Below are 25,778 nucleotides of genomic sequence, written 5' to 3' on the forward strand. Positions count from 1 at the left end.
TGGATGTTCCCTGTGCAGAATGCATGTAATCACTGCACCTGTCCTGCCATGCGACCCGAGGGACCTATAGATACTGTCCATGTGAATACATTTTTTAAAGAATGCTAAGATGAAGAATCCTATAAAAGGTCATGAAATATTTTATAGACTGAATTGTCATACTGCGTTAATTTGTCACGACTAGGTATGCAAATAAGCACTTAGCTTTTCCAGCCTACCATATACTGTGTTGTTTTGTTCAATCAAACAGTTTATACCTAATTTGTCCATTTCAAAATTCAATCGGCTAAAGTAAACAGTCAATGTTATAGAGTAAGACTTACATGCAGCTCTGTGTGCTTAATCTGTGAGTAACAAAACAGGAAATTAAGCAAAGGCCAATTTCTCATGGAACATAAATTCTTTACTTTTCTCCCAGAACAATTTATACTGCTGTTTTAAATAGTGGTAAAACATAATGTTTTTAATTTCACACCTCACATAGCACAGTCAAATGCTTCATAACAACATAAACAAAAGTTAGGCGGAGCACTGCGATTGATTTAAAACAATGATTTCCCCACAACGTGTGCTCAAGGTCTGCAGGGGGAATACATAACAAATGTATTGGCTAAGGCCACAGAAATGAGTGTTCCGGTGTTTTGGCTGCTGCTGCCAACCTTAGTCAGGTATGTGTTAACAGTGGATGCCTTGATCCAAATCCCATTATTCCCACCACCAATCCAGGAAAGAACTGTGTTACTCTACTCCAGCTCTCTGTTTGGTAGTGTCGTAGGATCGAACAACTTGAGACTGAGAAACAACTCCGTGTTCTTCTTGAGAAAACGCATACCCATCTGAAACAGTGAGAACAAAGGCACAATGGAACCAGTGAGAGATGATAATCACAGTTAGACATTACTATATTACAGTACTGGCCCTGTGGGGGAAGAGCACATTAGATTTCTGTGAAGTGTCTCCCCTCTTCTGGAACATAGGCCGGGTCACCAATGTGATTAGGACAAGCTGCTGCTAAGATTTTGTCACTCTTCCCTCCTCTCTTGAGCAACCCACTCTAACCAGGCGATAACTCTCTTTCTGTGACAACCTAACTAATAATCTACATCTGTAAAAGGAGGCAAATGATACTGGCCTCTTTTGTCTGAAAAGCATTATGTCAGAGCTAGATATTAATTACTACTGAGAACATGCCAATGGGCTGGTTTCTTGGTGGAGAATCTGTAAAGACGTCACAGAAACAGAATTCTCTGGTAAGTACAAATTTGCCTTTCTGCTCAAGTCTGTCATTGTCTGTAATATCATACCTAGCAGAACTTGAGAAACCCAGACTGTGTGAGATGCTAAATCTGTGAGGAGACTATGATTAAGGCTACAATGTTTTCATGGTGGTTGTGGAAGTCATAGAATCCGTGACTTCCAGCAACCTCCCAGCTGCTGAGAGCTGCAGGGTCCCCATGCTGCCTGCAGCGGCCAGGAAGTGTGGGGTATTCCCCCTGTGCCTGGAAGGCCCCCCCAGAAATCCTGGCTGCCATGGGGGCTCTCCGGAGCTCCCAGCCACCATGGGCAGCAGGAGTACCCCAGAGCTCCAAGCAAATGCGGGAAGTGGGGGCTCCTGGCGCTCCAAGCTCCCATGGGTGGTGGGGGCCCTCAGAGCTTGGAGTGGTCCCTGTAGCTGCTGAGCGACTGCAGGTAGTGTCGGGACCCTGCAGCTGAGCTCCCCATTTTGTCACAGATATTTTTAGTAAAAGTCATGGACAGGTCATGGGCTTCCGTGAATTTTTCTTTATTGCCCGTGATCTGTCCGTGACTTTTACTAAAAATATCTGTGACAAAAGCTTAGCCTTAACTCTGATTAGTGTTTCCAGAGGACTGCTCCCACTACATTACAGCCAGCTGCAACATCTGAAGACGCTCCTTCATCTACCCTAGAGAAATGGGTGATTGTGTAGAGATGCAGGTGACAGCCTGGCAAATCTTATTGATTTTTCTCAGTCAAGAGGTTAACGTATCCTGAGTGGCGCAAGCTTTAATATTTTGGGGTAAGTCTACGAGATGCATATCCTTTCGGCTAGCAGAGAATGGGAATCCTTCTGACAAACGCATTTTGATTTTTTTTTAAACTCTCAAGTTCTGCTGAGAAAGAACTCCAGGTCTCTGATAACACCCAGGGGATGCCAAATTATTGATATAGTAAAAGGGAAGGCTCAAGAACTGACGCCTGTGAAACTTGGAACTATTTTAAAATGAGGCTTGTCCCTGTGGAATATTAAGAATGAGAACCTGCAGCACAGGGCAACAATGTCCTTGACACCTAGTCAGCCCTGGGGCCAGGTGGGGGAGGCTCCAGCTGGGAGCCCTGCCCAGCTGTCAGTGCCCCAGACTCCAGCTGTCAATGCCCCACTTCAGCCAGTGCAAGGGCTTCTGGTGACATGCATCACTGGCAGAAGGAGGGTACACCAACAGCTAATGTAATTACCATGGTGGCTGTAGGTTGACCTAACTTAAGTCAACCTTATTTTGTAGTGTTGACAAGCCCTAAGTAACCTTCATTTCTTCTTCGAGTGATGGTCCCGAACTGTATTCCACATGTGGGTGACTGGCAAATGGTGTTCTGACTGGAGGAGGATGTGAGGAAGCTGGTAGCAGAGAGGCTTGTAATACTGCCATTCTTACAGCTGCATCTGCAGTTGCGGCTTGAGTTAGAGCAGAGCGTGTCGTGAACGTGTGGAAAGAGCTCCAAGTTGCTGCGCTGCAAATGTCCTGCAGCAGAACATCAATAAGGATGTTGTGGAGGCAGCTTGTGTTCATGTTGACTGAGCTGTAATATCCCCAGGCTAAGTTCCTTGTAAGCTGCATGGCTGCACAGCAGCCTATTTAGCCCTGCGCAGGCGCTCAGAGAACCTGCCTGGTGGCCTGCCAGGGCGCCCCTCCCCCAGCCCCAACGGGGATGTGGCCTGGACCTACCGTGGCTGGGGCACTCGGATCTGCTGGGGCAGCACGTCCCAGCCCCAGGCGCAGCTGGAGCAGCCTGGACCAGCCCCAGGTGCAGCCGGGGCGGCCCTCCCCTGTCCCAGACCTGCTGCAGAAGGGGGAGATGCATCTATTCTGCAGCCCCAGTCCCAGAGACACTGTGGCGGCAAGAGGTGCCTCTCCCCGCCAGCCCAGTTGCTGCTGTGGGGAGAGAGAGCTGGGAGGAGTCCTCTCTCGCTGCTGTAGCCCCTGAGCACCCTCCTGTACCCCAAATGCCTCATCCCTGGCCCCACCCCAGAGCCTGCACCCCCAGCCAGAGCCCTCACACCCCTGTACCCCAACACTCTGCCCCATCCCTGAGCCCCTCATCCCCAGCTCCACCCCAGAGTCCGCACCCCCAGCTGCAGCCCTCACACTGCTGCGCCCCAAACCTCTGCTCCAGCCCTGAGCCTCCTCCCACACTCCGAACCCCTTGGCCCCACATGAATTTTGTTATGTGCACCGATATGAAGGTGACACATCACCTCCATATCAGTGCACATAACACAATTCATTCCGCACATGGGTGGGAAAAATTAGAGGGAACACTGCCTTCAAGACAGGGAAAGTTTGTTGCCATAGCAGAAAGATCTTGGGATCAAGCCATATCCTCAGAGAAGATTTCTAAGGCCATGGCTACACTGGCACTTTACAGCGCTGCAACTTTCTCATTCAGGGGTGTGAAAAAAACAGCCCCCCTGAGCGCTGCAAGATACAGCGCTGTAAAGCGCCAGTGTAAACAGTGCAAGCTAAACCCCATGAGGAGGTGGAGTATGTACAGCGCTGGGAGAGCTCTCTTCCAGCGCTGGCACTGCGACCACACTCAAACTTCAAAGCGCTGCCACAGCAGTGCTTTGAAGTTTCGAGTGCAGCCATACCCTAAGTGAGTTTCGGGAGGCTTAAAAGGCTTCAAAACAGCAAAGAGTCTCAGAGATTGTGTGAGGGGTTTGGTTGTTTGCAGACAGAATGCCAGGGCACACCTGACAATGAGGGAGTAAAGTCTCTTGTCTTCAGCGGAAGCGTGGGGTTTTGCGAAAAATACAGGTAAATGTATTGATGGATTGATGTGAAACTCAGCAGCAATCTTGGGAAGGAATTTCGGGTGTAACCTAAAGGAGAGACCGTCTCTTTTCGAAATACTTGTATGAGGAGGGTCTGCCATCATGGCTCCTAGCTCACTGACTCTTCTGGCTGAAGTGATGGCAACTAACTTCACCACCTTCATGGTCAGGTGGTCATCATGGCGCATGATGCCATACGTTCGAAGGGCGGACTTGTGAGCATTGACAGAACAAGTTTAAGGTTCCATTGAGGCACAGGGTTAATGACTGGTGGGAAGGTCCTGCTCAAGCCCTTCATAAATTGCACTGTAGCCCGGTGCATAATGACAGATCATCCCTCCACTGGAGAGAGGAAGGCACCAATCGCTGATGGGTACCCAGAGTGAACTAAAGGCCAGACCTGAAGGCTTTAAGGAGAGGAGATAATCTAGAATAATTAGAATGCCCACAGTAGCAAGTGAATGCTGGTGATGATGTGTCCAGGCTGAAAAGCGCCGTCACTTAGCCAGGTAGCAGGTGCTAGTAGAATCTTTTCTACTTTGGTTAAGGATTTCCTGAACAGGGGCAGAGCCTGAGCATTCTATTTCCAATGTGCATCCAAACACCAGGCGAGGAGGTGGAGTGAACCTGGGTTGGGATGCTTGATTTTCCCCCTATCCTGGGTTTGGAGATCCTGATAAATGGGTGTGCAGCCATCATTAGGAGTTCTGTGAAACAGAACTGTCTAGTCCAGTAGCATGCTAGGATGATGATGGCTCTGTTGCAACTGTTCTTCCAAACAACTTGAGGTAGTAGGGAGATGGGAGGAAAAGCGTATCTGAGGTTGTCCATTCTGGAGAGCATCTCCCTGGAAATCGTAGCCTGTGGCTCCCATGGAGCAATACATAGGAAGTTTCCTGTTCATATGAGATGCAAAGAGGTCCCATAGTGGAGTGGCCCATTGTGTGAATGTGTTGGTTAGAACTGTGTCGTGGATCTCCCATTCAAGGTCTACAGATAAGCAGTGGTTTAATTTGTCTGCCAGGGAGTTTTGAACACCTGGGAGATATGCGGCCTGTATTCTAATGTGGTTTCTGATACACCAGTTCCAAAGTCTGACTGCTTCCAGGCAGAGGAGATGAGATCTTACTCCTCCCTGTTTGTTTATATAGACCACTGTGGTGATATTATCTCCACATGGAGTGAGCATATGAGGAGAAGGAAGGTCTTGCATGCAAGCTGGAACACTCTCAGTTCCAGTAAGTTTATGCGTAGCCTGGCCTCTCTTGGGTTGAGGTATCCCAAGCAATGTGGTAGTCCAGGTGAGCACTCCCACCCAGTAAGGGAACATCTGTCAAGATGGTGGCCCTTGGTATGGGAGGGCTGAAGGGAGTCCCCGCCATGACTTTGTTTGGGTTGGACTACCAAACGAAGGAGGTGAGAATTCTGGTGGGAACAGTCATGGGGGAGTCAATGCGATCCCTGTTTGGTGGTAGGTGGAGTGGATCCAAGCTTGGAGGCACCACAAGTGAAGTCTGGCGAACGGCACGCAGGTGCATGCAGCTATGTGGCCTAAGAGAGATAGACACCAGCGCACCGCAGTTCATTGCCTGCTGCACCAGGAACTTTTTTAGTCAAAGCTCTTAGGCCTCTCTAGTTCTGGAAAAGAAGTATTGACAGATACTGCACTTTGCAGAGAGATGTGCCTCACCCAAACAGTACAGGGACTGTGGATGCTCATCTCTGATGAGGGCTAGCTCTAGCCATTTCACTGCCCCAAGCACGGCAGCACTCCACAGGGGGCGCTCTGCCGCTCGCTGGTCACGCAGCTTCAGTGGATCTCCCTCAGGCGTGCCTGTGGATGCTCCACCGGAGCCGCAGGACCAGCGGGAGGTCCACCAGAGCCACCTGCCACCTGCCACCCTCCTGGCAATCGGCAGAGCGCCCCCAACGGCATGCCGCCCCAAGCACGCGCTTGGTGCACTGGGGCCTGGAGCCAGCCCTGTCTCTGATGGAGAAGGAGCAAGGGAAGAAGATGCAATTCTTGAACCCTGGGACTCCAGGCATAGTCCTGGGGCCAGGGAGGATTTCTCTTGACTTTGCAAGGGGGGGACACACATGACTATTCTATACTAATTATATTCCATACTAACTATAACTATTACTCTAAGATATAAAACTATTTACAAGGATTTTACTTTACAGGTTATGCACGCATTGAAGAAAGATATGATTCTGACTCAGGCCATGTGGCAGTAAGAAGGAACTGTCTCTTATATCCTCGGTTGGGAGCATGAGGGAGGCAACTGTGCATGTGCGGGTCAATGGACACAGTTCTGAAGAATTTCCGGACCCAGGTGCGTGGCATGCATGCACATTCACATGTGGGATACACACAGGGATCATCACTTCAAGAACTTAATAGTCATACTCTAAGGAACAATGGGAGAAGGAGTTCCAAATACTGTAATATGACCTGAAAGTTAATGGGCACTTGGACTTGAGGACCCGTTTAATTTTCTCAGAGATCCTGAAACCTCTCAGGGAGTCCTGTTCCTAAATCAGGCATTGAAGTGAAACTTGGCTGGAGAACAGTGTAGAATGGCCCCTGTGATAGATGACTAGGTGCTACTGGCATATCCAGGGGTGGCTCTAGACATTTCGCCGCCCCAAGCATGGCGGCATGCCACGGAGGGCACTCTGCCGGTCGCTGGTCCCGCAGCTCCAATGGACCTCCTGCAGGTGTGCCTGCGGAGGTCTGCAGGCACGCCTGCAGGAGGTCCACCGGAGCCGCGGGATCAGTGGACCCTCCGCAGACATGCCGGTGACCGGCAGAGCGCCCCTGCTTGGCTTGGCGTGCTGGGGCCTGGAGCCACCTCTGGGCATATCTGTTGAGAAGGAATATAGTCTCATTGTGCTGGGGAGAAAATTATTTTCATTGTGAAGCTCCTTAAGAGCTTGATTCAGTGACTCGCTGGAGAGCTTCTTGCCAATGTGAGCTGCTTGGAAGCAGGAGATGGAAGCTGGCGGGGAATAGTGGAGTTTGGAATGGGGGAAGAAAAGCTCATCCCCTGAATTAGCCTTTTTAAGGGCCCATCTCAACAGTTAAATGAGTTCAAGGTTGAGACTGGAGGCTCAAGGTTCCTGGCTCTCATAAGCACAGCCATGCTGAGATAGATCAATGGTCCATCTAGCCCTGTATCTTCTCTCTGACAATGGCCAATGCTAGATGCTTCTGAGGGTGACCAGACAGCAAATGTGAAAAATTGGAACGGAGGTGGGGGGAACCTATATAAGAAAAAGACCCAAAAATCGGGACTGTCCCTATAAAATCGGGACATTTGATCACCCTAAATGAACGGATCAGGGCAATTCTGAGTGATACACCCATCACCCAGTCCCAACTTCTGGCAGCTGGAGTTCATGGATGGCCCGAGCATGCGGCTACATCCCTGACCATTTTGGCTAATACTCATTGATAGACCTATCCTTCCTGACCCTATATAATTTTTTTTTGAACCTTGTTATACTTTTGGCCTCATGACAACAAGTTCCACAGGTCTACTGTGCATTGTATGAAAAAATGTTTCCTCTTGTTTGTTTTAAACCTGCTGCCTATTAATTTCATCAGGTGCCCTCTATTTTTTTTGTGAAGGTATAAATAACAGTTTCTTATTCATTTTCTCCACACCATTCATGATTTTATAGACCCCTGTCCTCTCTCACCTTTGTTGTCTCTTTTCTAAGATGAACAATCCCAGTCTTTTTAATCTTTCTTGGCATGGAAGCTCTTCCATACCCTTAATCATTTTTGTTGCCTTCTTTGAACTCTTCCAGTTCCAGTATATTCTTTTTGAGATGGGGTGACCAGACGCTAGCAGAAATATTCCAGAATTTTTTTTTTTTTTTTTAGTTTGCATTACATTTGAGAATAGACCTCTTCCCATTGGGGCACTTCCAGAATCCTGTGCAACTCAGATCCAATAGGATAACATGGCTCACTATGTTTTAACATAAGCATGGTTACATGCTAATAACATGGTAAACAGAAATACAGGGTGGACTTCCCTATCTGTAACTGAAGGTGCCCAGACTAATTTACAAAGTTTAAGACATCTTTTAGCAAAGAACACATTCATACTGGATGCTAGCAAAGGAAAGATTTACAAAACATTCTTAGTTCTGCAGCGCTGGTAGTTACAGCTGTGTTTGTACAGCTGTGTAGGGCCAGCGCTGCAGTGTGGCCACACTGACAGCTACCAGCACTGCAGTGTGGCTACATTTGCAGCATTTGCAGCGCTGTTGGGAGTGGTGGATTGTGGGCAGCTATCCCAGCATTCAAGTGGCTGCAACGTGCTTTTCAAAAGAGGGGGATGGGGTGGAATGTGACAGGGAGCGTGGAGGAGACAGACAGAGGGCTTGTCTACATCAGAAAGTTGCAGCGCTGGTGAGGGAGTTACAGCGCTGCAACTTTGAAGGTGTACACATCTGCAGGGCACCACCAGCGCTGCAACTCCCTGTTTGCAGCGCTGGCCGTACTCCCGTTTTGTCTCGGGTGTAGAGGATCCAGCGCTGGTAATCCAATGTAGACAGTTACCAGCGCTTTTCTTGACCTCCGTGGAAGGAGGAAGCCTCTGGTAATCAAGCTGGTTTCCTTTCCCGGTTTGCTCTCGCGTTCCCGGAGCCACCCAGCAAACCGCAGGGAAGGAGACCTGCTTGCTCGGGGTTCCGGGACCGAGAGAGCAAACCGCGGCGTTCCCGGTTTGCTCTCTCGGTCCCGGAGCCACCCAGCAAACCGCAGGGAAGGAGACCTGCTTGCTCGGGGTTCCGGGACCGAGAGAGCAAACCGGGAAAGGAAACCAGCTTCGCCGCGGTTTGCTCTCTCGGTCCCGGAACCCCGAGCAAGCAGGTCTCCTTCCCTGCGGTTTGCTGGGTGGCTCCGGGACCGAGAGAGCAAACCGCGGCGGCAAACCGCGGCGTTCCCGGTTTGCTCTCTCGGTCCCGGAACCCCGAGCAAGCAGGTCTCCTTCCCTGCGGTTTGCTGGGTGGCTCCGGGACCGAGAGAGCAAACCGCGGCGTTCCCGGTTTGCTCTCTCGGTCCCGGAACCCCGAGCAAGCAGGTCTCCTTCCCTGCGGTTTGCTGGGTGGCTCCGGGACCGAGAGAGCAAACCGCGGCGTTCCCGGTTTGCTCTCTCGGTCCCGGAACCCCGAGCAAGCAGGTCTCCTTCCCTGCGGTTTGCTGGCTGGCTCCGGGACCGAGAGAGCAAACCGCGGCGTTCCCGGTTTGCTCTCTCGGTCCCGGAACCCCGAGCAAGCAGGTCTCCTTCCCTGCGGTTTGCTGGCTGGCTCCGGGACCGAGAGAGCAAACCGCGGCGTTCCCGGTTTGCTCTCTCGGTCCCGGAACCCGAGCAAGCAGGTCTCCTTCCCTGCGGTTTGCTGGGTGGCTCCGGGACCGAGAGAGCAAACCGCGGGGAAGCTGGTTTCCTTTCCCGGTTTGCTCTCTCGTCCCGGAACCCCCCTTGAAGCCGCCCAACAGCGCTGCAGTGTGGCCACATCTAACACCACTTGCAGCGCTGGTTGCTGTAAGTGTGGCCACTCTGCAGCGCTGGCCCTATACAGCTGTACTAATACAGCTGTAACAACCAGCGCTGCAAAATTTTAGATGTAGACATGGCCAGAATGGATTTTTGGAGTTGACACTGTTCTCAGCTCCCTGCCTTGCAAGACTGGAAGACACACTGTGCCTACCTTCAATCATTTTAAAAGTTCTGACCCCCTTCCCCCACCCCTCTCTCATTCACTAAATGCAAATTATGTACTCCTAAATAGCCGTCAGACCAGATAAGCATCTGCTCAACATGGACTTCCCCCTCCCCCTCTGCCATGTGAGAGTGCTGTTTCTCTCTTCAAGCAAACAGCTGTGAACATTCCAAAGTAATTCCCCTGCCTGCCTCCGCTCGCTCAGCAAACAGGAGCTGTGTTTGTTTTTTAAATAAGCAGTTTGGCTGAACTCCGAGCTCTCCCTTTCTTCCGGTTTGTTGTGGACAGGAATTCTGGGATACCTCCTTATACCCCGGAGGTCAATAAAAGCGCTGGTGGGGTCCACACTTGCTGACCAGCGCTGGATCACCAGCGCTGGAATCGCTACACCCGAGGCTCGACCGGGTGTACAACCAGTGCTGCAACCAGGGAGTTGCAGCGCTGGCTGTGCTTTGCAAGTGTGGCCACATCCTAAGTTGCAGCGCTGTAACCCCCTCACCAGCGCTGCAACTCTCTAGTGTAGCCATGGCCTCACAAGGGTGGATTCACACTTGCAAACAAATGCTTTAAGTGTGCTTGTTCTACTCTAAGGGCCAGAATCCTGCCATCTTTAGGTAACAATCTCAAGGAAAGTCAGCTTGGATAAAGACTGCAAGACTGGCCTTAAATAACAGAAGGCAGTGGCCCATATCCTCCCCCAAATTAGGGCAGCTTTGCATTGCGCCCTGGAGCTATCTTCACTGACTGCAGGATTACCTCATATAGCAAGATCCTCAGGTGGTATCCAGCTGCCAAGCTCCTTCACACCCCAGGCAATTACCCATAGACAATTATCTGTCATTACCCTGGGACTATTTAAATGACACTGAACAGAGGTCTAGTTACTTTTCACTACTTGACTTTTTAAGATGCATTTTAATGGCAACAAAGTCTTATCCTGCTGCAAAGTCAGACAAGGTACAACAAAAGAGATGCCTGCTTAAACTGTTTCATGCAAGGTTAATGCCTGTGGGACACATCTTGCCTTGGGAACTCCTTTTACTGTGTTTAAGAGAACCAAGGTAGCCATCTAGGGTCCTTGATCCGCATAGGGATCACTCCTTGGCATGTCCTTTCTGTGGGCAGATCATGAGCAGGGCACGTCCCCCAGTGTCACTGACACAAACATATTGGTGACATCTACATTATTTTTGTTTACATTACACTTTTGGTACGAGTAGCTAGACGCCACAGTGAGAAGCAGGCTTCATTCACACTGTGGTGTGTAGCTACATGTCAGTGAAAAGCTCATAGACTCATAGACTCTAGGACTGGAAGGGACCTCGAGAGGTCATCGAGTCCAGTCCCCTGCCCTCATGGCAGGACCAAATATTGTCTAGACCAAGCTCTGGCAGGGGGAGGCAGAGGGGAAAGGCTGAGCTGGGCCACAGAGCCTGGGCTCCAACCTGAGCCAAAATGTCTACACTGCAGTTAAATAGCCTGATAGCCTGAGTTCCATGAGACCGAGTCAGCTGACACGCACCAGCTACAGATGCAGTGGTAGTGCAGATCCTCGATAGTCTGTATGTTATTCCCTGATAACCAGAAACTTCTATGCTTAAACTCTGTACCGTTCACTTTTTTTTTAACATCATCTTAATAAAATTTGTAAATATGAACTGGAACCATAAACTCATTGAACGTTAAATCTCACCAAATGAGGGTGAATCCATCCTCATCATCGTATCCAATCATTATACTCTACCCTGAACATAGCCATTATATGAACAACGTACCCTCATATCTCAATGTCTGTACTTGGACCCGTCAACCTTTTATCCCCAATCGGGGATATTGCAGATTATGTATTTCTTATGCCACTGGATCTTAAACTTAATTTTGCATCCCTTGATAATCTGTATGTTATTCTCTGATAACCAGAAACATCTATGCTTAAACTCTCTACCATTCACTTTTTTTAAACACCATCTTAATACAATTTTTAAATATACCCTAGGAGGCACGGCTTGGGTGAATGGAGCGCCATGCAGGGTATGTACACACGCACACTCTTCAGGTGTGTGTTTACTCACCTAACCCATGCCACACCAGCTGCACTGCTATTTATAGCTGTGTCGGTGAGTAGTGGGGGGCTACAGGGGTATGCACACCTCCGAAAGACGCACCTATTCTCTCCACTCAGCCTAGGCTCAACATTTGACAGTTTATTTTACCTTTACTTTTGATCTCAATAAGCGATGGTTATTTCACACTATGCAGTTCTTTAATCAATTTATTAAAACTGTTCAGGCAGCTAATTACGCCTCTAGCAGAATCAGAATGTGATTAAATGCTGTTGATTCTCCTAGATCTGGATAACTGGGTTTTTCCGCTATTCCCAGACACCACCCAAAACAATGAAAGTTTCCATGGCCCAGTTACAATGGGACCTTTCAAAAGTCTGAACTTCTCCCAGCTCTGGCTTTTAAAACTACATCTCTCATTCTACACTGGGAACAGGGGCCTCATTGTTCAGATCTTTTCCAGCAGTCCTAGTAGAGAGAGTGCTTCTTTGGAATTTTCAGAGCAGAATCTAGTCTCTATGGTTTCAGAAGTGAGACCCATCATATTCCGCATTCTGAGCCTTTCAATTATTTGAGACTTTAAGTCAGGAGGATTTTAAAATATCTGATGGCTTGCTTCATTTGCTAGGAAGAGGGGGTCACATTCAAATCAAATATAAGGTTTCACAGATTCCGGATATTATCAGACTACCTATTGAATTTTAAAAGCATCTAGTTTGTTACCTTTCACATTCTGCTGGGAGGAGATCTGAATCTCGTCTCCCATTACTAGGTTTCTAGTTGAACAGTACCTTTTTCAGTATACTCAACTGATTATTTTGTTCTATACAACGCTGCATAAGAGACATAAAGAACTGTAGTCCACATATAGGCCCCAAACCTGCACACCTGGATGTAGAGGTCCACTCACACACTGCAGCTTGCAGAATCCGAGCCTGAGGATGTCCTGAACAACCTGTTTATTTCAGGAAATCCGTTGTGGAAGTTCATGCATTGTTACATATTTAAGGGATATCTTTAGCGATCATCTCTCCTCACGCTCTCTTATTTGACAGTTGAGCTCAGGTCCATTGGGAAAGGACGTTTGTGCTGAGAGTTCATGGATTTGTTTGGCTGATGGCTGGAGGCAGAGCAGCTCTCAGCAGAAACTTATTAACTCTGGAACTTCCTTCCATGCCTTGGTCTGACATACCCCAATAGCGCAGACCTTCAGAGAATGTGGCAAAGTCTATCTCCAATTACCATTAAACACGAGTAATGTCTTGTCAATGGACAAACATCACACAACTCTTTGGGTTTGTCTACACTGGGAAAATGAGTAGTGTTATATCATGTTAACTAGTGCATTTTAATTAACACATGCTAAAAGAACACTCATTTGCTCAGTGCTGACAAATAATATTTTTAAAAGGACCCAAGAGGAAAAAATATGACGAATGTTCAGATTTTGTTTAGTTTCTCTAGAAATCAAACTATTCACATTCAGGAAGCATGGGACCGGATCTAACATCATTAAGCCCAACTTTTTCTCGCTATTCCTTTTCTTTTTAAGTAAATGTTAAAAGATCCCAACATGTTCATATTCAACAAATATCACTACAGCTATATTTGCTGTGTGGAATTTGGCCAGAAAAAGTGCTGAAGCCTTGATACCCAAAGACAGAAGGTAACGGATTAATAACAATAAAAATATCCCACGAAGTAACCTGATAGTTTTGCAGATCAACATGCACCAAGAGGAAAGTAGCAGGAAGGCAGCCTCTCTTAGGACACAGTAAATGGCAGGATTAGAGCCTTCAGCATGAACACATTATTGTTATTTATTATTCTTCAACCCCCATGCTGTGAAACCAACTTGAAATGACAGGTGCGGTTTCTCTATTGATTAACAAGGTGTAAAATATACTCTCTGTGTTAAGACTTACTCAGTGCAGTTACCTTACACTGTCAAAGGAAGGGGTAATTTCCTCCACCAGCATAGGAAATCTGGGCCAAATTCTATAATCCCTAGTCAGACACAGCTCCTCTGGATTTCAGCGGGGGGGAGGATTAAGGAGTGCAGGATTCAGCCCTCTGTTTTTAAGTACGTGCTAGGTCAAATGACAGCCCAATGCTGACAGGAGGCAGACAAGGAGTGTTTTGAATTATGCCAGCCACTATACTTGTGGGATCATATGGAATAATCCAGGTTGCGCCCAGGGGCTGAGGGGACAATTGTTCAGTGGATTCCCGGAGCATGTGGGGAATGCCATCTTGGTAACACTGTTCTCCTCTTTGTCTCTAGAAACCTTTTTCATGAGGATTCTGAGGGAGTTGGGAATCCTGGCCGGGGAGGAGAGTAGCCTGGAATTGGGGAGGAGCAGAGCTGCTTTTTGCAGATGTCAGGCCTCCATGAGTTTTTGGGTAACTGGCCAGGAGAGAAGTCCTCCACATTGTTGTCAAAGCAACAAGAGAGCTGTGCCATCATGGGGTCAGAAGAGGGCAGAGGAGGCAGGGGCCAGAGTGGGTGGAGGTCCAGGAGCCCCATGGCAAAAGCCCTGTTACTAGCAGATTACCTGGTATCCATGAGTTTTAGGAGCCAAACAACTTCTCCTTCCATGGAAAAGCAAATCCCCCTACATACACTCGAGAGAATGATGATAAGCAACATCTGTGAGAGGAACCTTGCAGCGTTTCCTGCTCTCCCTGAAAACTATTCCCACTTGTGGGCCAATCTCCCCTCTTAATTAGGGGGACTTGATGCTTTTCCTATTGCTGGGATTTTAGAAAGCAGATGGGAATGGGAAATATATCTGCAGACGTTATGCTGAGCTAACCAGCACTGATTTCATACAGGTGTGTCAGACAGGAACTGTACCAGCTCCTAGCTAATGCCGTAATCACTGCACCATCTATTCATTTCCACTAAAACTTTTTGGCTGCAGAAATGTTCAGCAAGTAAGTTTGACAAAAGGCACAAAACTCTTCTACTAAAAGCCACAGGATAATGAAATCCTAACTAGCCTTTGCATCAAAATCTGAAGGTCAGTGGAAAATCTTTGTTCATTTTCATAAACCTTTCAGAAAGCCACGTCAGTCAGAAAAGAACGATATGAACCTTTGAGAGCACAGTTAAACTAGAGAACAATTCTGGCATTTCATCTGATGCTCTCAATTCATGAACACAAAACCTTGGCCATAAACAAATTTAAATGGTTTTAGGGGCTAAAACTTCCAAGCTTCCTCCCTGATCCCTGAGGCCATTAGAAGTAGCCCCAAATCTATTGTTTTTGTGTGTGTTGTCCTAGAACTAATGTCATTCCCATGTGCTTTGAGATCAAAGGTTTTTAATGCAATTTTATAGCAGCGAATCTTGGAACAGTTTTTGCCCCATTCTTCCCCCCAAGCTACAATATTGATTCTGGGTTATTTTACAACTTCTGAAGGGAAACTGCCCTTATTCTCCCCCTTCCATTAACAGGGCAATGGGTTTGTCTCAGCCTTGTCAACCAGAACAAAATTAATGATCTCTGCTGCGTTAAATTCAAGTGTCCTGGCCTGAACTGAAGTCACATGATCAGGTTTTGGGATAGGCTGAACTCTTTGGGTGGGAACTTGGAAGCCCAGTGGAATATCAGTGACTCTAGAGAGCCAGTAGGGTGTGATTCAAAATACATATCTACCATGACAAAACTACTGCCTTAGCCGCCAGCCGCTTGTTTTGACAATTTTCACTATTTATACAACATTTGTACAGTTTAGGTCTGTGAAACCAGCACATATGTTCATATGGCCCTGCACATATAGCAGCTGTGCAGTGTTTGAAAACAATGTTTGACAAGGGATGACAGAAGTTTTAGAGAATCATGGATCTGCTATAAAAGCCTCTTTTAGTCTTAACAACTTCACAATGAAAATTTACATTCATGTGAAAAACAGACATGCGATTGGAACTTGTCCTGACTGGACTGACTCATTTAGCACTTAATCATTTTATATTTATGGGGAGCCAGTTAACTGAATCAAAGTTTATTTTGATATCTTATTCTTGTTTCCCAAAGCTTATCAGCCAATTAAAAACACAAAGATGCATTCTACAAATTGTAAGCATGTGGTTCAGATCTGACAGGTCACACAAGCATGCTGGTTTTCTGCATTGTCTGCAGACTGGTTCATAGGTTTCTCTAGGAGGTTTCCCTGATTCTTTTTTACAGACTTGTTCTGCCAGTCATCTCCTATGTAATTGCTTCAAAGTGTCTCCATATGTGTGTGAAAGAGAGATAAAACCAGCACCCTTTACATCTGGACACAAAGGAACAAATCCTGGAAGCGGAGCACAGCCAAGCTGAGCTTCTCTGTGGGGGTGAAGGAGAAAATGAATCCTTTCTTCCCAGAGCTCAAAATGGCAGTGGAGCTGGTCTGCAGAAGTTACTGCACCCTCAAGGCTGCTCTAGCCCCTGGACCCAGTGCACTCTCCCTTCCATGGAGGAGAATGACCCAGTGGATCTGAACAGTAATGGATCTACCAGCCTTGCTCCCATCCTGCTCTGAATCCTCCCTGAGAATCTGCAGGTGATCTCTGCATCCCATGTATGAGATTCTTAAATCCTACCCTATTTCTGCAGCAGAAAAACCCCAGTTCTTCTGGGTCAGGGCCTTCTGAGCAGTTATGATTCTGCTGAAGAAATGGTCACAGAGAAGAGATGAAATTTGGCTGTACCCTACCTGCTGAAATCCTGACATGATACAGATCTCACCTTCAAAAACTCTCACGTTAAATGGACGATTTGGAGTCAAATCCGTTTGTCTCAGCGCTATCCTGCAACCAGCACCATTGCTGTTGATGGGGTTATTCCCCTTAGTAAGGTGAGAATGTTATTGGTCAAAAATCTAAATGCAACAGACAATCCATCCCAGTAACAAGTCAACATTTTTCTCTTAACTCTTATTGGTTCATGGCTCCCTGGGGGTTCTGGTCTGTGGAGTTCTATTTTAATGCTAGGGAAGCCCTGATGAAAATCCAGAAGTAGCAAGTAGAGGTGCCAAAGACACTGGGCCTGTCTCATGGACCTATGCAGTAGGATAAACCGGTGAGCTCGGATGCAGTGAGAGAGATACTGTTTCTTTCCTCTAGCAGCAACAGGCAGGTCTAGGGTTGCCCTTCACTTCCCCAGAAGAGGCCAAGAAGAGGAATACACAAATGGCAGCTACAGGGACCTCCACCTGCTTATTAAAAACATTTAGAACTTTTCTCAACTGGCACCACAGAGCTATTTCTGTACTTTTAAAACCATAGTTAATAGCTATCATTTGAAAACACAGCCACCATTTAAAGCAGAGCTCTATTTCAACTTTTTTTTTTAATTTTTTTTGGCCTGTCAAATTTTACGAGATCATGAGAATATCAGGATTTTAAAGTTATGGAATTTCTGCACTGGGATTTTGTCATTGGGCCACTTGATTGGGTCCTAGGGAATTATCTATATGCAAGTTCTACAAGCCTGGGGCCAAATACACTAATTCCCCTTCCAAATTTCTGACTTTTGGTTGGCAGCTCAGCCTCTGTACCAGATTATCTCTACCTACAATTTAATTTAAAAAATAATCATCTTCTCCTTCATTCATCTGGGACTGACTACTGAGAGAGACACATCTGATCAGTTACTTACGTGATACACCTTGCTGGACAGAATGAGCTCGGAAAAGGCTCGGAGGAGTTTTTCTGCCGAGCCTTTTTAACAAATGATCACGTTCGTTCAAGCTGGAAAAAAAACAAATATACACAGTGAGTCCCTAGATAATTCCACTGCATCTTGAGTGTATTTAACTAAGTACTTTTGCTTTTTAAATAAAACAGTTACAGTGTGTAAAAAACAATTCTTTTAACTTTCTTTACAATGGACACCACCATCAGGGATCTATGATGACAGGACTCCTTCTTTTTAAGGCATAGTGGTATACGTGTACATCTACGCTGTCTTTATCTGAGATGACTATTATTGTGGCATCTGGGTGCCTGATATCTTGGTCTTGGACATAACTGTACTGAACTTGGCATCCCATCTTAATTGAAGTATGTAATAAAAACTTCCTTTGTAGCTCATGCCTGATTTTGGGCTCCCAAAAACTGCCTTAGAGAGAAGGAGCAATGTGTTTTTACTTAGTGTACGGTAAAGGCTTCTATCACACCTGCAGCATGGCTTGAAACAACCAGAGAAGAAACCCACCATAATTCTTTCATGAATACAGCTCAGTTTTTTTTTTCCTCAATGGAAAGTACAAATTATCTCCAGTTTTTGATAAAAAAAGAAGAACAACAAAAACCTTCAGTTTCCACAATTTAATTCCTAGTCCTGTGTGGAACTAAAATTAGCTTTTTAGAAGTTATTCAGTTTTTACCACATGCAAATACAAACTAGAGGAGAAAAACAAACACACTGACCAACCAAAGGAGACAGAGACAAGGGAATAGCTATAATGAATCTCTAGAAAGCTATACATGAGAATCAATAGCTACTATCTGCCATGGATATTTGCACAAAACTATTATTTCAGTGTTAGTTTTATGCACAGAATAAAAGGATAATACTGACCCTGTGGCCCTGATCCCGAAGAGCACAAAAGCATGTGCACGTAAGCATGTCTCATTGACATCAGTGGGATTTTTTATAAATTTAATATTATGAATGTTTATGTGTTTTGCTGGACGGGGGCCTTAATGATAGGCCTACACATCATTACATAGTGTTCTTATTATGAAATTATATGTATATATACATAATCTATTTTAGTTCAAAATGATTGGGGCCCTGTTTTTTCTCTCACACTCATGTAATGGTCCTGTTTGTAAAGTTATTCCTGATTTACACTAGTGCCAGTGAACAGAGAATCAGACACATTTTTGTTAACAGGACTCCATTGGCATGGTCTCATTCATTCCAGCTTTATGCTGAATTTTCAGAATTCAGGGCCTGATTCTCTTCTCACTCCCTTTTTCTCAACCTTCACTGACTTCAGGGACTGACACTAGTTACACTGAGATGAGAATCAGGCCACATATAACTGTGCAAACATATCTGGAGTGAGGACCTAGATATATTTTCTTGCTGACACTTAGGATTTCACATCCATGAAGTATGTGAAATTTGGACTCCAAGGGGCACTGCTGCTATTGCTGTAGACAAGTCGATTGCCGTTTTAACAGGCCACTCTCTCTCACTGAAACAGTTAACTGTTTTAAATAAGAAGACGCCAGTCAGAATTTCTGAAATGTCCGTAATGTCCAATGCCTCTTTGTGGGCTTTCATGCCACCTAAAATTTCATTAGATTCATCTCAAAGGTCAAATCCTCTCACAGCAGACTGAACAGTGGGACATCCATGGAGGACAAAGGAAATAATCACCTGAAGTTACTTTGTGGCAACTGTTCCAGTCATGTGAAGTGGGGGTCAAAAAGCCACTGGATCCTTTCCTAAATCCTTATCAGTGCAAAGAGGGCTCAGACCCCACTACTCAGAACCTCAGAGTCCTCCTCTTGCACAGTGAAACTACACGATGCACTACAAGGCAGTCCCCTAAATCCACAAAGGAGGAGGCAAGATTTGTCTCCAAGAACAGAAGTCTGTGCAGCGTTTGACTATTAGTCTTAGCCCTGGTCTACACTGGGGGGGGAGGGGGGCAGGGAGGAAGGAATAGATCTAAATTATGCAACTTCAGCTACGCGAATAACGTAGTTGAAGTTGAGGTACTTAGACCAACTTACCATGGTGTCTTCACTGCGGTGAGTCAACTGCTGCTGCTCCCCCTGTCCACTCTGCCTGCGCCTCTCACTGAGCTGGGGTACAGGGGTCGACGGGAGAGCGCTTGGGAGTCAATTTATCTCATCTAGATTAGACGCGATAAATTGATTCCCACTGGATTGATCGCTGCCCACTGATCCAGCGGGTAATGAAGATATATCAGACGTGGGCAAACTACGGCCCACAGGACCGTCCTGCCCAGCCCAAGCTCCCAGCCAGGGAGCCTAGTCCCCAGCCCCTCCCCTGCAGCCACATTGCTGCACAGGCTGCACTCTGGCCTGCTGCTCCCGCTGGGCTGCGTAGGGAGTGCAGCTGGCTCTGGCCAGATGTTGCGGCTGCAAACTCCTGCTGCTGGGAGGGGGTTGAGTAAGGAAGCAAGGGATTCTGGGGGGCAGTCAGGGAGGAGGGAGCAGTTGGATAGGGTGGAGGATCTGGGGGGGGCAGTCAGGGGACAGGGAACAGGGAGGGTTGGGAGTGGGAGTCCTGGGGGGGCTTCTCAGAGGGTGGGGATGTGGATAGGGGTTGAGAGGGCAGTCAGGGGACAGGGAACAGCGGGGGGTGGATAAGGAGGTGGGATCCCAGGGGCAGTTAGGGACAGTGGGTCCTGGGAGGAGGTGGTCAGGGGAAGAGGAGCAGAGGGTGATTGGATAGGGGGTGGGAGTCCTGGGGGGGCCATCAGGGGGCAGGAGTGAGGATAGGGGTCAGGGGTCCCGGGAGGAGGCGGTCGGGGACAAGGAGCAGGTGGGGGTGAATGGGTTGGAAGTTCTGAGGGGGGGCAGGAAGTGGGAGGGGCAGATAGGGGGAAGGGGGCAGGCTGCTTGGGGAGGCACAGCCTTCCCTACCCAACCCTCCATACAGTTGTGCAACCCCAATGTGGCCCTAGGGCCAAAAAGTTTGCACACCCCTCAGATATATCCTTGATCTCAGTTTCTTTTATCGAGGAGGAAGGAATGGAGAATGCTAGAGGCAGGATGCTCAGCCTCTGTAGGAAAAGTGAGCCAAGTGGCTCCCTCACTGGTGTCTCCCTCTGGCAGATGAACGGAGCTTTGGCAATGGGCCAAAAAGTCAGGCACCTCCAGCCATTTTCTGTCGGGCGGAAAGTTCCAGCATCGTGAGGCTTTGGAGGGAGGAGGCAAAGAGGAAAAAGAGGAAATATAGGGGGAACTCTTGGGACTGACAGAAACCCTTGACATTACAGTTCCCCTGAGAAGTGCACTGTGTGAAGTACTTTGTCACACAATGCACAGTCAAGCCCTGCAACTCATTGCTAGAGGATGTTGTGAAGGTCAAAACTATTACAAGGTTCAAAAAAGAATTAGCAAAGTTCATGGAGGACAGGGTCATCAATTAGCCAAGATGGTCAGGGACACCACCCCATACTCTGGGTGTCCCCAGTGTCTGACTGCCAGAAGCTGGGAGTGGACAAGAGAGGATGGATCACTTGATGATTATCTGTTCTGTTCATTGTCTCTGAAGCACCTGGCATTGGCCACTGTCGGAAGACAGGATACTGGGCTAGCTGATTGGTCTGACCCAGTATGGCTGTTATGTTCTTATTTAGTTTTTCCTACTGATCACACTTCAGATGTATTTAAACTATGGGTTTTCTAAGTCTCTATCAGAGCCTCACTATTATCAAGTATAGCAACCACTGAGCAAAGCTGGCATGAGGCAAAATACTTTCTGCATTGCCCTTTATTTGAATAAAAATGTTTTCTTATATCTTTTTGAAATGGCCAAATTACTTTGTTGTCACTTCCAAAGAATTCCCACTGACCTACAGATAAAGACAGATGAATCATATACCTGTATGGAATAAACCTGCCTGTTCCCAAGTGCAGTTATCAAGCCACAGCACCTTCCAGTTTATTATTTTGGTTTCAGAAAGTGGAAACCTTTATAAATTCTCTTTCATCTCCAGGAAACAAATATAAGGAAAAAAGAAAGAGATAATCCTAACAAAGTATGCCAGGACACCCAGGACAGAGACACAAGACAGTATGAATGGTGTTTTCAAACCATGTGGGTCTAGGAATCATTCTGGACTGTCCAACTTAGATCCATAGATTCCCACAAACCTAGGAAACTGGCACTTGTTATCCAAGGGAAGGTGGCTACACCATGCAGGATCCTGGTCTGTTTCTGTTCAGGTTCCAATGTTGTAGAAAGTCCCATAGTTTGGAAACCCTTTGGCTGCAGAAATATATTTAATTATTTCTGACACAGAATCTTCTCTAAAGCATGCTCAGAGGTTTGTATTGGTTTTTTAAAATGCTACTTGAAAGAGCTTTGGTTTGCATCATTTTGGAAAAGCTTCCAAAGCTTGAAAAACAATTCCCAGAGTATTAATTGTTAGTTATATTAGTGTAACACTCAAGGGCCCCAGGCAGGATCAGGGTCCCATTGTGTTAGGTGCTGTATATAGACATAGGAAGAGCCAGTTCCTGCTTAAGGAGTCTACATTTTAAAAAAGACAAGTGACATATGGTGGGTGAGGATTGGAATATAATCAAGAATATGTGTTTATACAAATACCTGCTGCTTCTCAGCCTCTCCTTTCTTATAGGTGCGGGCACCAGAGTCTAGGTGTGTCAGGAGCAGCAGAATAAAAGCTTTCTTGCACTGCTTCCCATTTCTTCCTGCTGTGGGACTTCAACATATGCTTACTAAAAGCTCACCCTGGGCTTGCGTTGGCTAACTCACTGAGTACATCTTGGTATTAAAGGGCTAGTGAGGTCCAGGGAACCATCTACTAACTTACATGGGCTTTGGATCAGGCCCAGTCAAGTACTGAATCATGCACTTCTACATTCCGATCTAATTACCAGAAAGCTATTTTGAGAGGAATGTACTTGGTTATGGTATCTAATAACCAAAACCAAAAACTTCATTTAAAATAAGGTAAGGCTGCTTAAGTGCGACATCACCTGACACAAACCCTTACAAGAAAGGAAATGCCAAGTTAAGAGACACCTCTTTACTCTAGTGCCCATACTGCTATTGAAAGACACTACATCTCCACAGGAAATTTCTTTCTGTCTCCACAGATAAAGAAAACACACACACCTTTTTAATATCCCTCACACCATAGCATAAAACTTTCACCACAGCCTCATGCCTGTCCCAGAGACATGCACTGTGCCACACACTTAACTTGTGCATGCCCGTCATCACTGAACATTTGCTGAGGTTGCTGAGGTCACAACTGTGGGTTTGTGGCTCTAAATACTGCTTCTGCTTTCAGTGAGACTCTGTGCAGGTGTGTGAATTGACCAACATGGAACGTATGCAAGACTGGGCTACAGACTGCAACAGAAAGTGCATTGGGGACAGAGAGATGACAGGTCTATAAAAGTATCTGGTGAGACCACACCGGGAATACTTCATACAGCTCTGAGCACCTCAATAACAGGACGATGTTACCAAACTGGAGGTAATGGAGAGAATGTTCTTACGGGGGCCAGAAGGGCAGATTAATGAGGAAGAATTAAAAGAATGAATTATAGAATCATAGGGTTAGAAGGGACTGGACAGATCAATGTGCTGATTGTTTAAACAATGACTCTGTGAGAGTTGAGGGGGTAGAGATATAATAATTGTTTACAACTATGTGAAGGGTATAAGTACAAAAGGTGTAGAAAAACTGCTTAAAGTGATACAAAAGAGTTATGAAGTAAAACCAAAGCAATGATAATTTAGGATGAATACTAAGTAAAAAGCCCTTAGATTGAAGCTGAAGATTCTGGAACAGTCTTACAAGGAAGTGGTACAAAATGAATCGTTTAAAACAAGACATTTAAAACAAGGGGTTCTTCAGGGATTGGTTCTTGGCCCCATTGTGTATGATTCTTTTTGGACTATATCAATAACATTGCTCTTGTTTGTTAAATCTGATAAGGAACTGAAGGGACATCTTAAGGTGATACATTATCATTTCAAATGACGTTTTCTATCCCATGCACAAAGTCACTTTTGCATCCTGGGTCTTAATTGTTCTAAGATGTCAGCTAAGATGCTTATTAACTGTGTTAAAAAAAAGTGGTTTTTGTCCTTTTTCCCCTCCAACAAAAGCAAACAGGCCCTAAGTATGGGCAACAAACATCTGGCTTTACACATTCAAATGAGGAGCATCAAAACAAACAGAATAATTCACAGCTGACCACAAGGTCCCGCTGGCTCATTTGTTTGAGTAATTAAAAAAAGATGAGCTTCACCACCAATTAACCTACTGAGCACTAATTAGCGTTAATGAGGATTTGAGGTACTTGGTATAGCTTGACCCAGAAAGTCCTCCAGAGTTCACTAATTGGTTGGTGGCAAAAGCAGAGCTCACAAAGAAGTGAAGGTTAAAGTGGCTGCAGATGTCTCACTTAAAACAGAGTCTCCCTGGAAAATACACGCACTGGCTGGGTTAAATTTTTTTTTCAGAACTGCATCAGAATCTCAGTGGTGATTCACGAGCAGAGCTGCAGAATATAGGCAGGTTATTTATAATGGATAAGATGATTTAGGATTTTTTCTTAAACTAATGTGTTTGGATTATTTAAAATGTTTAGTCCAATTCAAACACAAATATATGAGACGGTTTGTTTTTTTCCTGCCCCTGCAGTATCCTGCAGGAAGAAATGTAATATTTGTAATTAAAGCCTTGACACAGCCATAAAATCTGCAAACAGATTGAAAAAAATAAAAAATGTGTGTGTATATTCTGGCTGCTAGCACTCTACTCTCTGAATTCGTAGTAAATACAAGGCTAACGTATGGCCCACAGACTCCTAAATGTTATAAAATATAGAGGATTACACACAGAAGTTTGAGCCAACAGGACAGAAAAATGCACAGCTGTTTTTTCTGTGACTTGAATAACTATGAATCCCATTACCCTTCTATCTGCAGGTGCAGCAACACAATTTCTTCAATTCAGTGCAGTAGCAACATTTAAATCATGGGAAAGCTGTGATATAAACCAGAAAAACTTCATAGTTCAAGCTGAAATTCTGCCCCCTTTAAAGGGACTAGTAAGTGGGCCCTGATTTAATATGTTGCTTTCTGCTTGTGACACATCTTGTTACATATCTCTTTGTCTGAGGTCTCTTCCTCGGCTCACTCAGAAATAACGCCTCTGAAGCCAGTGGTGGTACACCAGTGCAAAGCAGGTGTGAGAGGAGAATCAAATCCCCTTAACTTCAGCTAATTAAAGACTTTGTTGTGAGTCCGATAGTTTCCCTTTGCAGCTTATCTAAAGTTCAGAAATAATTTAAAAAGTACCTCAACATTTCTGTTGCTAAGAACTTTTGCTGTGGATTGCATGATTTTTAAACCTAAGAACCCTCCTTTCCATTCTACTCATTCTGAAGTCACCTCATGCCCCTTTTCTTCAGCCTTCTCTTGCTATTGCATAGCTCCATCTTAGCTTTTCCCCTTTCGGGAACTCACATAATACAGGTTTTTTTAAAAATCAACAATTTTAAAAAATCTTTATTAAAAGGAAAGCAAATTAAATTGGCATTTGTGGCCTAGTGATAGTGTAGAGGGAATGCACTCAGACACAGGGCCGGCTCCAGGCACCAGCTTATCAAGCAGGTGCTTGGGGTGGCCACTCCGGAGTTGGGAAGCACTTTCAGGTATTTGGCGGCAATTCGGCGGAGGGTCCCTCACTCCTGCTCGGAGAGAAGGACCTCCCGTTGAATTGCCGCAGATTACGATCGTGGCTTTTTTTTTGGCTGCTTGGGGTGGCATAACCCCTGGAGCCAGCCCTGCTCAGACCTCAGGGCTACATGGGGGAGGGGTCCTCCTGTGAATCAGTCTCCTATGGCCAGTTAGGAAGCCATATTGATGTGCTCTGGATTGGGGATATGATCCAACAGTGACCAGGACACCATAAGTGCTTAGATACTATGCTGGTGCTGGATGACATAGAAAAATCTTATATAGCTCTTAGGGTGGAGGGGGGGGGAGGGAGAGGATGAGTGTGGTAAAGAAGTGAAAGAATCCTCCAAAATAATTGGTACACTCAAATAGCTGGGTAGGACTCTATTAACTAAACCCATGTGCCATGGTCATGCTGTTGTAAAATTCACTATGTATAATCCTCTGATTAACCTTTAGTAGAAATTACTGTTAGAAAA

At 46.0% G+C, this 25,778-nt stretch overlaps 1 protein-coding gene across 2 annotated transcripts in view; it reads right to left on the minus strand.

The window, feature by feature from the left end:
• Positions 1-273: 273 nt before the first annotated feature.
• Positions 274-25,778, minus strand: part of ATP8A2 (ATPase phospholipid transporting 8A2) — a 591,777-nt gene continuing 566,272 nt past the window's right edge. For both annotated transcript variants that reach the window (XM_030562288.1, XM_030562284.1), the window contains exons 36-37: positions 17,521-17,612; positions 274-836 (exon numbers count right to left, since the gene is read on the minus strand). In XM_030562288.1, the coding sequence (XP_030418148.1) occupies positions 739-836; positions 17,521-17,612 (190 nt within the window). In that variant the 3' untranslated portion in view covers positions 274-738. The remainder of the gene's footprint in view (positions 837-17,520; positions 17,613-25,778) is intronic.

The sequence above is a fragment of the Gopherus evgoodei genome, chromosome 1 (assembly GCF_007399415.2).
Source record: "Gopherus evgoodei ecotype Sinaloan lineage chromosome 1, rGopEvg1_v1.p, whole genome shotgun sequence".
Taxonomy (NCBI): Eukaryota; Metazoa; Chordata; order Testudines; family Testudinidae; genus Gopherus; species Gopherus evgoodei.